The sequence below is a fragment of the Zosterops lateralis genome, assembly GCF_965231275.1.
Source record: "Zosterops lateralis genome assembly, chromosome: 13".
NCBI classification, from domain to species: Eukaryota; Metazoa; Chordata; class Aves; order Passeriformes; family Zosteropidae; genus Zosterops; species Zosterops lateralis.
In genome coordinates, this window is record NC_139773.1 from 2975584 (window position 1) to 2989785 (window position 14202).

Below are 14202 nucleotides of genomic sequence, written 5' to 3' on the forward strand. Positions count from 1 at the left end.
CATATAAATATTTGAGGTTTTATTCAAAATGAGCTATTGCTGGTGTTGCTTGTATGTTGGGTTCATCAGCAGTAAAAACACTGAATCCAATAAGGAGCATGGGGGGAACTTCCAGCAAAATCATGAAAATGTCTTTAAAAGGTTACCTGAGCATCATGGAATCAATTAGGTTGGAAAAGACCTCTAAGATCATAAAGTCAAACCATTCCCCAGCACTGTCAAGGCCACCACTGACCCATGTTTCCAAATGCCATATCCACACAGCTTTTAAATCCCTGCAGGGATGGAGACAGCACCATTTCCCTGAGCATCCTGTGCCAGTGTCTGACCAACCTGATCCTCCCCTGACACAGACTGAGGCCATTCCTTCTTGTCCTGTCCCTCATTCCCTGGGATCAGAGGCTGACTCACCCCACGACTGTCTCCTCCTGTCAGGGAGTTGTGCAGAGCCAGAAGGTCCCTCCTGAGCCTCCTTTTCTCCAGGCTGAGCTCCCCCAGCTGCTCCTGGTGCTCCAGACCCTTTCCCAGCTCCATTCCCATCTCTGGCTCCAGCCTCACAATGTCTTTCTTGTAGTTTTCAATGTATAACCTTGGTGGGGATTTTAACCCATCACCTTTCCCTGGATTTTCTGGGTACCAACAAATATTTTGAATAATTCCAGCTTGAGATTTCAGTTGAGTGCAGAAGGGCAAGAGTGAGGGATCTTGCCCTGGAGCAGAGGGTGCTGTGGGATGGCAGCAGACAGATTTGCTTAAATATATTTAGTGACTTTGTAATCTCAGTTCTTAAGAATCTCCTGTATGTGTACAAATGTGTTTTACAGAGACTTTTAATTTGAGCAAATTTGGGTTCCTGAGATTATATCTTTTCCAGCCTCTAAAACACAGGCTGCTGCTGCTGGAACTGTAAGTCCTTGTTCCAAAGCACTTCAAAAGCAGATTTTAGTTCTTAAGCCTGTCTTCTCCTTGTTCCTTTTGACAGAAGATGTTTCCAGAAGTTTATCTATTTTTAAGGTGGCCTGAATCCTATGCTGATCATGACAACTTTCAGAACAATTAATTTGGCAACGAAATCTTACAAAAAACTCAAATACGTTATATCAGGATCTTAACAAAAGTTGGCCTACCCAACAAGTGGAGTTTCTGGCATATAATAAATAATATATAGATCCTTTCTAGCTTGATAAGCAGGAAACTATTGATTAAAACCTTGTCTGTAGCTTATTCCCTGACCCGCCGAGTCAAAGCGCGTTTGATCTGTCTCAGTTTGGAATCAGCAATATTTTTGTGTGGGTGCAACATGTCCTGCTCCCTTTGATCCCCAGAGATTTGTTTTGGCACTGCAGCAGCTATTTTTATTTTGCTTTGTGAGGGAAATAAAAATGGTTTGATGAGTATCACCATGTTCCAAATCTGCCTAAATGTCACGTAAGGAGACTTGTGGAAGAGACCAGAAGCTGTAGGTGTTGACCTGAAGAAAAGCTGTATGTGATGTATGGGATATAGTTCAGAGACTAGAATTAATTTAGGATATGTAGGATAATACAGAAATAAATAAATTCTCATTAAATAAAGCATAAAACCTTATTATAAATGCTTTGCTGCAGCTCCTGAATTTGAAAAGAAATAATATTCCCTGATGATCCTCAGATTGTGTAGTTTTGGAATCTGTTTAGGATAGTGAGGGGCTTTATTTAAAATGTGACGTCAGCGAAGATCTATTCTAAAAAGTAAATATTTTATTGAAATTAAATAAAAAAATCAAACAAAGAAAGGCCCCCCCTTAACCCTGAATAATTTAAAATATGTTCATTTCAATGTGAGTATTTTTTAAATGGATGAAGGCAAAGTGGTCCATCCATCCTGTATTCTTAATATGTTGCTTTGCCAGGAGTTTCCTACCAGCTCTTAGGATTAAACCATCACTTCTGAAAGTAGCTCTTAAACACTTCAGGATCTGGGCCACTGATTGTGGGACACAAGCATAGCAAGGAAATCACCTCTTCATGGGCTTCCCACCTTTCCATGTAGCTGAGACCACCTTGGGAATAAGAGCAGTGACTCATCCCCCACCCAGCACTTCTGGAGGAAACTGTACATTGCTGGTGTCAGGGAAACTTCCCAGTCTGACCATTCAGGAGACTCGTGGCAGTCACACTCCCAGGATTCCTCAGCACTGGAGTGCTGCAGGCTTAATGATATCCTCATTTATTTGGAAAAAACAAAAGCAGGGACATTCGGGGGTGAAGTCCTGCACATCCCTGTAGCCTTTAATGTACCTCTAAAAAGGTAATGAAAAATATTGCTACATAAACCCACATATGATGCTGTAGGAGAAACAACAGTGTTCTTTTTGGCTTTAAATAGAGATGGAGTTTGTTTTTTAATGGCACGTTGGAGCAATTAATTGGGCTGGTTTAGGCCAGGACAAAGCATTAGGGCAGTGAGAGGCATTCCTGGATCTTGGCCCTTGTCTTTCCTCAGAGACTGATTTTTCAGTGGCACTGATTGTCTTCCAGCTTAATCAAAAAAATAGATGGAGCACAAGGATAGAAAATTTGCCTTGAATTTTCTATTAATCACTGAAATAATCTCTCACATTGAGGAAATTAAAAAAAAAAATATTAGACAGCAACCTCCACCCCTCACAAACAACCCATGTTGCTTTTAATTAAAACAGCCAAAAAACCCTCCCCAAATCCTTTTCATTAGGAGAGGGAAGAAAAAGCAGTTAGTGGGAACTAGAGCTCTTTGTGTTTGAAATTCCGGCTGCTTTCCAGCCCTTGTTGGAGAGCTCAGGCAATTTCAAGAGGTCACTCTTTACAAGTGCTGGTTTGGTCTGAGCTCCATCAGAATCCTTTCAGTCCTGTTGCTCACCTATTTGGATCACAAGCTTGGTTTTGGTTGTTTTTCAGGTGAGGAAAAATATAATAATTTCCTTGCTAATTACGGCCATATTTTGTAGTTGCCTTGTGATGTCACTTTTTATTGCCACCACGTTCTGGTTAGCAGCGTACAGAGGCTGTGAGCATCCTCAGTCACAGAACCATGGAATTGTTCAGGTGGGAAAAGCCCTCTGAGCCCATCCAGTCCAACCATCCCCCAGCAGTGCTAAGGTCACCACATGTCCCCAAGTTCTACATCCAGACATCTGTTTATTCACTCCAGGGATGGGGACTCCACCCCGGCCACGGGCAGCAGTTCCAGTGCCTGAAAACCCTTTCCATTAATAAATTTTTCCTAACATCCAACCTAAACCTCTCCTGGCATGGACTGTGTTAATCCCTTCTGTTCCAGCTGGACGAGGAGAGGAAGTGAGACCATGAGCTTAATTGCATTTTAAGAGCAAAACATTGGCAGAACAGCTTGTGGTCACGCTAAATGCTGCTATCTCCAAAAATGAAGGAAAAAAGAGGTGGAAATAAGCTGATAGAAGATAAATGAACTTTAGTCCTTCACTTGGGGTCAGTGACATGAGGCCACTCAGATGATGTTCCTCGAAGGGAGCGTTGGTGAGAAGGATTTCAAGGCAATGTGTTCAAAGCCATGATTTGTTACAGTTCAGGGTTTAATTGAAATAATTATGTGGGAATCTTCTGGTTCCTTTTTTATTCTTCTGCAGTGGTTAAAATGAACCAAAAATGTAGCAGTCATGGCTGGTGCCATAAGTTTTTAGGTGATTAATATATACCAAAGCTCTACTCGAGGTGATAATTGAAACCAAGGAAGAATCCCAAGCAGCAAGAACAAAGATAACCTTTAAATAAGAATTCTTGCATTCTGGGTCTCTATGTAGGTGCCTGTCCAAAAGCTCAGAGATCCTCCTTTGATCTCAGCTTTCATCCCATCAAGCAGAATCTCTTTGATCCCGGGCCGTGGTGGGGATGACCCTTCCTCGGCGCTGTTATTCCTCTCTCTGGGAGAGCTGCTGGAGGAGCACTGAACCTGCCTGCCATGATTTGTGGCTCCCGCTGGTGGTACCTGGAAAACTTCAAGTTTTCAGGGACCTCAGATTTACCAGAGGGGTTTTTAGCCTCCCCTTTTGTAGCCCCGCTGCTGGTGCCAGGCACTGCCTGTCCTGGTCTGTGCTTTCACATCGCTTCATTTCGCTCTTATGCAATATCCACCCTTCTCTTTCCTTCTCCCCAAGGAAACCTTTCAAGGATCTTGGTGAATTTTTTATATTTGTATTTAATGTACGTGTTTGTTTTCTTTCCTTTCACCACCAGTGATGGGATTTGTGGTGTGATCTCATGTATCATCCACTCAAATGCAAGAAAGAAACGAAGCCAAAGTCAGGGACACATCCCACAGCCCTGGGATTACACCCAATTCCCAGTGCTGTCAGGACCATTGACATACATGGCAGAAATTAAAATAGCAGACAAAAGCTTTGGCAAGGAAGAAATATGAACATTGGATGTGGGAGCTTGAGAAGCAAAAGACATTTTAGTGCAGAGTAGGAATCATTTCCAATCACCTTTTTTAATTTTCTATTTCAGGCTGTGACCGTGCGGAATTCCATGGCCAAGTCATTGTACAGCGCCCTGTTTGACTGGATCGTGTTCAGGATCAACCATGCGCTCCTCAACTCCAAGGACATGGAGGAAAACACCAAGGTAGCATCTCACCAGCTCCTTTGGCTCCTCTCTTGGGTTTTTAAAATAGATAACTGAATGATAAAACATTACTCAGGCATTTTGCATAACGTGAAGTTAATTTTTCCATGGATCATAACTGCCATTATTCTAAGTGGTGCTTGCTGAGCTGAGAAGGATGAAGCACCTTAAGTATTATAAGCTCAAAGCAACCAGGGAAGAGATTTTGTTGTACCCACAAAAGCCAGTTCCCCCACCTGCTCCAGCAGCAATGGCAAATAATTTTCCTCCTTATGTGTAAAACTAGAGGACCGTATATAACTGAGGGGGAAAAAATGGAATTCTTGCTACTGCATTTTGATGAAATTGCTCCATGATGAAATGATGAACGAGCTGCGTGTCTGTAGGTACTGAGGTAGTACAATAAAAAAATGAATATAAAGCACAAAAAGTCACGATGGGATGAGTGGAGCTGGTGCAGTGCTGTACCACCTTCCCAAAGAATTGATGGAAGAAATAACATGAGGTTTCCTGCAATAGCAGAGTCTGGATGCTGTGACCAGGGACATCCTCTCTAACCCTCTCGTGTACTCATCCACAGTCCTTGTGGCTGGGGGATACTGACCCCAAAATCCATGTCCATGCACACAGGCACTTCCAGCTACCCTTGGCTTGGGAATCTGGGACATGGTCCAGCAGCATGTGGGTTTTTTTGGGGGGTTGTGCATCCAAACTAAAGTCACAGCTGCCAAAAGGAGGATTTTCACTAAGCGCTGACATTTGGATTGTGCCATAAGACTGAAGTTGCAGAGACTCTCAGTTTGGTCACTCCTTTATTTAATTCCAAAAAAGGCTTGTGGAGCATAATTGTGGACTGGAAATAAAAACATGCCTATGAAATCTGGTAGTATGTTTTTCTGACAAAGAAGGGTTGTTACAGTGATAACATCCAACGAGCCTTTTGACTGCACATGCTGCCTCTCCTTCTGTTTAATATTTTACCAGAAATGTTGTGTTCTTTGCTGATTTTTTTCCAAGTCATCAAAAGTTTTGTCTGGGCTGTCAGGAAAAAACAAACCACGCTGTTTACATATTTGGTGAAGCAGAAAAGTAGATTTGTTTTGACAAGGAAATGCATCTCGAATGCTAATTATTTTTTATTAATGACCTAATGATTTTTTAAAATTATTATCTGTTCTGTAATATTTAAATACAAATCAGTTGAGGACACTCTAGTGTGCTTAGTCAGCATGGCTGTGAAAGTGAGGCACCACAGTAGCTGTTTATGGGCCATTAAACTTTTGTTCCCAACCTCAAATCTCAGCAGGTAAGGACTGGAACAGCCCAAATTCCTGCTTTTTTTCCAACATTGCTGCAGCACATTAACCCTCTGCTTCCTCCAGCCAAGACTCCTATGGAGTGTAACCACCTTCCTCCTTGCCCACCTCCAAGTGTCATCTCATGAATTCACAATTCACAGGTTTCTGAACCTTTTTTTTTGCTCCAAATCGTAACAGTAGTATCCAGGTCAGGCAGCAGGCACCAGGCGCTGGGAGTGGTGTTGCCCCTGTGCCAGAGCACATCCACCCATGCTGGCAAATGCCCAGGACCCAGAGCTGCAGGAATGTGCACATACCCAGATCCAGGGAGGCAATTCTGGGCTGTACTTGGGCCAGAGCTTCTGAAGCAGAAACGCAGTGCACAAAATACTAGGAAATATCTGCTGCTTTAGGCACGAGTGTAGTTCAGTTTATCTGCAGAGTCCTCTATGAATTGGATTGAGTCCCACAAATCCCCCAGCAATCATGAAAATGCACAAATCCTCCCCATTTTAGGGGTGGAGACGGTGAAGAGATTTATGTGCATTTCAGAGCAGCTTCGTTAAACATTGACCAGCCAATTTTCCCTTGAGCAGTTCCACTGCGTCACCTCAGCCCTATTTTTAGCCCCCATTTTGGGTTGTTTCAGCACAGAGGGAGAAGAATTGTTTCCTTGGACTGGGCAGGGCTGGGAATAACTGCTCCTCTGCCCTCGAGGAATAACATTGCTGCCAACAAGTGTCCAAGGGCATCCTGGGCTCTGCAGCTGCCATTGAGGCATTAACCAAGAATCACCACTGCTGAGAAACGGAGCCAACGACAACTAATCTGGTTTTTCCTACCACTTCCCAATCCTCTTGAAATTCTTTTCAGTTCATTCTTGGAGAAACCCTAGATGAGGATGCAGGTTCTTCTTAGCCTCCCATATGTTGTTTTGAGGTTGGGCAACACCAGTGAGTAACTGGAAGGTGGACTGAGAGCAGTGGCATCTCCGAACCGTGGGAATACCTCCTTGCTGCAAGGCAAGACCTCAGCACTTGGATGATGTCTCCTTGCTGGCATCTATCAGCCAAAAAAATCTCTCAAACACACCAAGTCTGATTTATGAGAGCAAAATACACCCTTGCACCTCAGAAACTCCTGAGTATGCAGTGGGTGAATAATATGTGACTCACACTGCTGCAAATGTCCCACATTAATCCCAGCCCATGCTTGACACTGATATTCCTCTGACTTTTAAGATATATTTTGAAACAATCCTGTAGGTTCAGAAGGTTCAGAAAGTGTCAGATGATGGATTTGAGGCACAGAGCTTTCTTTTATAATGATCACATTATGCAGAGGTAAAACAAGACTCAAAACCATTTCACTTCAGAGTGTGTTTGGGAGGAGTTGAGGAGAAAAATTAATACGAAGTTTGCCTTTGTGAGTGTAGATTTGATTTCAGTGAGACAATGGGAGCCGAGATCATTTTCAGATCCCAATATGTGTTTATTTGGTATCAGCAGTAAGGAGAAGATCAAAAGATGGAGCTGGGCAAAGAAAAATAAACACTCGGCCGTTGTTCTTCCATATTGTCCAGCAAATATTTGGAAGATGTAAATCAAACCTTTGATATCCAAATTTAGTTAAATGTACAGTGAAATATTTGGGGAAAACACAGTGGGATTTGGCTTATCTTGCTTGGTGACAGGATTTCTAGCATATTATTTCTGACCCAAGTTGTGATTAAGTTATTTGATACCTCCGGGTTTATGGTAATGGCAGAGCTGCCATGGGTCAGATTTGCTCTGACTCCATTTTCCTTAGTCTTCTCTCAATCCCTTTTAGTTTCTTTTATGTTCTCATGATTCCCTACAAACTGTCTGAAATTTGACCTTTATTAATGAGGTCGGAGACTTTCCCTTCTCTTCAGAACAAGATTACTAAACCTCCCAGAGCCTCTTATTGAATTCCCCTTCCATAAATCAGGTTGCTATTGCTAGAAGTCCATCTCACTTCTTAAAACGATGATAGAGTGGAGATCATGGTGCATCAAAAGCCATTTCCAGAGGTGTTTTTAATCTTTTCCCATTTGGTTCTTGTGAAGTGTCTTAATTTCCTCCCAAATCACCCTGCTGCCGTTTTCTGATGATGTGCCACATACGTGGGGATGATGGTGAACTCATGGCTGTGAAGAAAATTAAAATTAATGGCCATGAAGAAAAATTCATGGTTGAACACATGAGGAACTCATGGCCGTGAAGAAAATTCATTACAATTAATGGCCATGAAGAAAAATTCCTGGTTGAATTCATGAAGGACTCATGGCCATGAAGAAAATTCATTTAAATTCAACCAACCAGTTAATTCTTGGCTTTCTGACCTGAAGCAGAGAAAGAATTGCTCCACATGCAATGTGTTTAATGTGCATCAGTTCATTAATTTTAGGTCCCTTCTTCCAAGTTTGTATCAAATGACTGCCTTTTACTTTATGTAATAGGTCATCATGTATATTGGGGTGATGTAGGTTGGAGTGGTCCTTTTGGATGAAGCGGTGATGGATTTTGGGGTTGTTTTGGGGAGGGATTTTTTACAGTATCAGCTTTGGAATATTGTAAATGAAAAGAATTTACTAAAATGGAAAGAAATAAAAAATTGAAAAATAGTAATAAACAAGATTTTTCCCCTGAATTTGAGGCAAACCTATTTGTGATTGCCAAAATGTACCTCCATGGTGGAATTACATCACCAGCATGCATTTGGGGCAACATAAATCAGCTGCAGTGATCCCTATTTATTGGCACTTTGGGAATTGGAGAGCACAGAGCTTCAAGGCCATCGTTTGCCAAAAGCCCTTAAACCTCATGCTCTGTGTTTAAATGTCATGGCTGAGACATTTTAAGAAAAGCATGAGGTCATTTTTCATCATCTCAAGCAGAAAGTGTTCACTGACCCAGAGTTCACCCAAATTTTAAAAATCCTCACAGGTATGGACTTTTAATCACAGGAATTTTGATATGCTAATTAATACAGTCACTTTTTAATTTTATATATTAGTTTTGATAAATAAACAGCTTTAACACACAAACTAGACTTGGCGAGTCAAAGTCTGAACTGTGTTATTTCCTCACGATACCTATTCAAGGGATGGATTTGAAGCTGAATACTTAAAAGATTTGTAAACATTAAACTCCTGTGATTATTTTTTTTTAATATTGGGCTGCAAATTTCATCCTAACCCCACCCAGATTACAGACTTTTTACAAGCAGTTTAGCAAAATTAATTCTTGTGCATGCGAAAGGAAATGGTGGTTTTTCACCTTGCTACAAGAATTGACTCTGTACCTAATACATTTGTGCTGCTTTATCAGGGGCAGAGAGCAGAAAAACAGCCATAAATTCCAAATTTCTCACATTTTAAAGTTTTCTCAAGTGTCATCCATTGGCCTCGTTCTTTTGGGAGAGTCACAGCAGAGGACAAACGACTGTTTCACTGCAGAGCTCTGCCCAGATTTCTCTGGCATGAAACTCTGCAAAAAAACACACAGTTGAAAATCTGTATTCTGGAGGAGTTCAGGAGTTACAAACACAGGGATGTGAGAAAAATGCTGTTTTAATCTGTGTAACAACCACAGCAGAATTAACCATCCTCCTTCTGGACGTGTGGCTTGATACCTGCAGTGGTTTTGTGAAATGCAGATTATTTTTATAGATCTGTGTGCATTTAATTTTAAGTGTCAGCAAAAAATTATAAAAACACAGCTTTAAAATATAATATTTTCATAAGATTCTTTTATAACTGACAGGGCTATTTTTTGCTATATATGACTCTTCTGTTTTGCTTTATAAGTGTATTCCCATGCCCACTTTGAAATATATTTGGTAGCAGTTTCAATGCAGTAAATGAATCAGGATTGGAAAAAGGGAAGAGGGTTTTTGTGCTCAGTTGTTTCATATTAAATGAAGTTTGTGAGAGCTTAAAGACCTTGTTCAGCTTAACGTCTTCACTGATGGCAGGGGCTTAACTATTTCCACAGGGCATCAATGCAGTGCTTTTGAAAGCTGGTGTCAGTAAATCCATGAATAGTCTGGAAGTGTGAGCATTTTATCTTCCAAGTCTTGTTTGTATATGGTGGAATAGAGGCTTTTATGTGCAGGAATTTTTTGAACTCCTGTGAATTGTAGGGATTGTAGGAGTGAGCTTGAACAGCAGTGGGGTGGTTGGGGTTGGGATTTGCGAGGGAGATGTGAAGGGAGTTGAGGAAAGTCACTTTGTCTTGTTTCCATCATCAGTTTTTCCAGGGACAATATAGATTAAATATGACCCATTAATCATACAGAGAGTTTAAGAATTCCGCCTGAGATATATTTAAAAAAGAGATGAGGCAGATTTGTGCTCAGTGAACAAAAGGATTGCCACATCCATTGGGACAAGCAGAAGATGCTGGACCTCGGAAAGCAGTGGGTGAGAGTGAATCCCTCTGCCAGGCTCAGTCCTTGGTCCAGTCGTTCCCAATTTCCATCTTTCTGGTCAAAGAACTGTTTCTCATGGGTGTTTCGCCAAGTGATGCAAACTTCTGGGAAAGTGGCCAAGGGCCTCCATCCTTGTCATGGCATCAGGGAGGTAGAGACTGTCTGGCCCTGGAATAGGGAGAAAAGCCTGGACAAAAGATGAAGTAGTCAATGAGCTCTTGGAAAATGGCTTAGAGAGTTATCTTTGTGCTTAAATGCTTTTTTTGTTGTGTTTTCACTTGTCCCAGTGGCCAGAGTCCAGGTCAGACAAAGCTCCATCTCAGAGCCGAGTGGCCGCTCTGCCCACGGCAGCCGTGCCTGCCCCAGCCGTAGGTGGTTCCCTGGTCAGGAGCTGGGCACAGAAGGAATATTTTCCTCCCACATTATGTGATGTGTTGAAAATGGACAAAAGGCAGTGTGGAGAGGCCTGTGGACAGTCTGTTTATGTTCCCGGCAGTGGAATTAAGCCGGACTTAGCAAGGAAGTCTTAGAAAATCCAGAGTGCAGGTAGCACCAAGAGAACTAAAACCAGGGCACCTGGCAGCTCTCAGGTCTTTTGAGGTGGAGGGAAGGGGATATTTCTCCTCTTTACTTGAGGTTTGGCTCATTTGACCAGTGCTAATGCTTTTACCTCTTATTAATTTCTTCTTGAGGTTTGCAGCTGGAGTGGGTTTGCTTGGACAGTGCAGTCACCTTGGAGGTGTTCCCGTGGCTTGTCTACACAGGACAAGCCTTTGTTTCCCAAGCCTATCCCCATTTTTCCTTTCTGAAGATCAATGCTCTTAAATCCAATAGAATAACTTGGAACAGGATTCAGGTTTCTTAAGAGATGGCCATTTAATTGTAAATAAGAAAAAATTCAACTCTGAGAGAGCTTTTCTTTTAGAACAAGCCCTTTTGTCCAGATATCTAAAGTTACATGTTGTCTCTGATTTGGAGGAGTCTTCCCAACAGTACAATATCAACAATTCCAGTAAAATCCCTGCTATTAAGTATATTTAATTCTGCCTGTGTGCTTTTGATTATGTACTATGTACAAATAACCTACTTTATGTGATTTTGTTCTAATCCTCACTCTTACTTTTCTTGCAGACTTTGTCCATTGGGGTGCTTGATATTTTTGGATTTGAAGACTATGAAAACAATAGTTTTGAACAGTTCTGCATTAACTTTGCCAACGAGCGCTTGCAGCACTACTTTAATCAACACATCTTTAAACTGGAACAGGTAAGTCCAAAAATATTTACTCTCTGATGCCAGTGAGTATTGACATGATTTTATGGCCCTGATGAAGTTCTGAAATTGTCCCTTTAGTTCTGTTTTGTTAAGGAGTATACACTGAATTATTCAAATTTGACTTCTAATTGACCATATGACAAACTTCCACCTGTAAAATAAAATCCAGCCAGACATTTGCTGGTTTAAAATAAACATTTTGGTGTCCAAAAACATCATGAAGACCTTAACCACTGCTTGTTATCTCCTTGATATGTGCTCAGAGGGCTCATCAAGGAATGAGCAACTCCTTCCTTGCCTTTGCCTGGACACGCTGCCATGGTGTTTGATATCACATAAAAGTTTTTTTTTTTGTATATAGTGAAAAAGCCACCCCAATCTTCCAGTGTTTTTTTTGCCTTCCAGTATTGATTTGTGAGGAGGGAGGGAAAATTTCACTCTCATGTGTTCTCCAAGGTCAGACTTGAGAGCATTATGACCTTCCATAGCCCTGGCAGATTAGGAATGGCTGAACTTTAAGCTTTGCTTTAGGTTTGTTAAGACAGGGTGTTGCTTTCCAGACTCTAATGCACTCAAGAGAGATAACAAAAACACAAGCTGCAATCCAGCAGGTAACACACACAAGTTGGTTTAGATGGGTGGGAGGAGGCTTCTCCATTTGTTATCCAGCAACAAGCAGGACAAGAAAACTGCAAATTCCTTTCAACATCCATGTGTTGCTTCATGGATGGACAACTATTATTGGGCTGTATAATACAGGAAATAAGTTAGAGACCTTCAAAATGCCTTTTTTTTACATGCTAGTCTGCATGTCCTCTCTCCAGGTGAAATCCTTCTTGGGGGAGGCCAAGGGAATCCCTCCTTATCATCATTACAGAATTGACCCAGCCCTTCCCAAAAACCCTGACAGTTTCATTTTGGGCTTCTCCAGTGTTCTCAGAGATTAAAAAATTCAGAAGAAAAAGTTGCCTTGAATATGAGGATGTTCAAAAAACAAGTGGTATATCCCTGAGTGGAGTGGAATGTATGATGGTTTTTTGTATAACCTTTGGTTTTGATCAATAAGGTGGAGCAGAGCTGCTCAAAGCCATTTAATTCCAGTTTTTTAAGTGGCCTTTGTATGCAGGTGCACCCTACTCAATAGATGCTCCAAGAATGGGAAAACCTATCTATTTCTAGGGACAGGTTTGTTTTCCCATTGTCCACCATAAAAATGCAAATGTTGATGCTATCACAAAGCCAAAGCAGCTGGATTTTTTATAAACATTGCCATACACTTCCTAGAAGAGACTCGGGGAGGGAGGATCATTCCTGAAAGCTGGAGACAGGTGATTCCTCCATGAGGTGGGGTTTCAGCAGCCTCCTCCAAGATGCCATCATCCATGAGGGAATTCCTGTTATTGGGCTGGGATTTCTTAGCAGGTCAATGCTCCCCCCAAGCCTGGGGGATATACAGAGGTCCCAAGTGCAGCAATCCGTAATTCTTCTTGGAGCAGCTTCAGAGCTAATTAGCTTTCCCCTGGAAATCTGTCAAGCATGTGAAGTCCCTGGAATCAGTGTTTGCTGTATGGATATGAGGAGCAGTTGTGGAGGCATCAAACTGCAAAGGGCCCATTCCAGTTCTTCATGCCAGAGCACGTCATCCTCCTGGATCCTGGCTGGAGCACTGCGAGCTCTACTGCTGGAAAATTCAGACATTTTGGCATAGATTGAGCCTATAAATACAAGTAATCTGTGCAGCTGCACGAGTGCTGATCCTTGGGTGAATGAATTGGATGGTTTAACCATTTGCTTCCCCTGGAATTCTGGCTACATGTGGAGGAGTGGATTCGAGAGAAAGAAAACTCAAGGGTGTATATTCAGATCTTGGGTCTTCAGGATGTCCTCCCTTCCTCGCTGGCCCAAAGGTTTTTTAATGATAGTCATGAGTCTACAAATGAAGACCAGGGAGTTAATATTGTGTTTCTAGGGCGCAAAATAGTTCTGTTAATTCAAAATGTGAATTTATCTGAGATATTTGTGTCTTTATAAGGGTTTCTTTCATGTCTTGGTGATGGGGACCTGAAATGGATAGATCCTTCTCTGAATCCACAGCTCTCCAAAGCTTGCAGGAGGCTGAAGAGAGATTGCTGAGATACCCACACACTTCTGCCAAAAAAATAAGTGACAAAATTAAATAGTCACGAAGGATTTTTTCTTGTAATCCTAATAGAATTTTTCTGCCAGAACTGCATTTAGCCATGATGGAATTGTTGCCATGACGTGTTGTTGATGTTATGGAAACCAAAATACCCACCACAGTCCTCTAGGAGAACCATGAGATTATTTTAACCTTTATTCCCTTTTTTTCCATGGTGAAATCTAATACAATGTGTCTGGTGAATCTTTTTTTAAACCTTCTGTCTGAAGATGACACTATTTCCAGTGGTCTGCAAACAACCACCAAGGCGTGGCTCGATCTTCAGCCTGGTGTCTGCCAAAAATACAGCAGCTCTTGTGCTGTGGCTGAGGGGCTGCAAAGGTTTTTGCAGGAACAGCCTCCTCTCTTGCATCTG

General features: G+C 41.8%; 1 protein-coding gene across 6 annotated transcripts in view; it reads left to right on the forward strand.

The window, feature by feature from the left end:
• The window catches only part of MYO9A (myosin IXA), a 140606-nt gene that overhangs the window by 67222 nt on the left and 59182 nt on the right, over nucleotides 1–14202 (forward strand). For all 6 annotated transcript variants that reach the window (XM_083871017.1, XM_083871018.1, XM_083871019.1 and 3 more), the window contains exons 9-10: nucleotides 4503–4619; nucleotides 11504–11638. In XM_083871017.1, the coding sequence (XP_083727143.1) occupies nucleotides 4503–4619; nucleotides 11504–11638 (252 nt within the window). The remainder of the gene's footprint in view (nucleotides 1–4502; nucleotides 4620–11503; nucleotides 11639–14202) is intronic.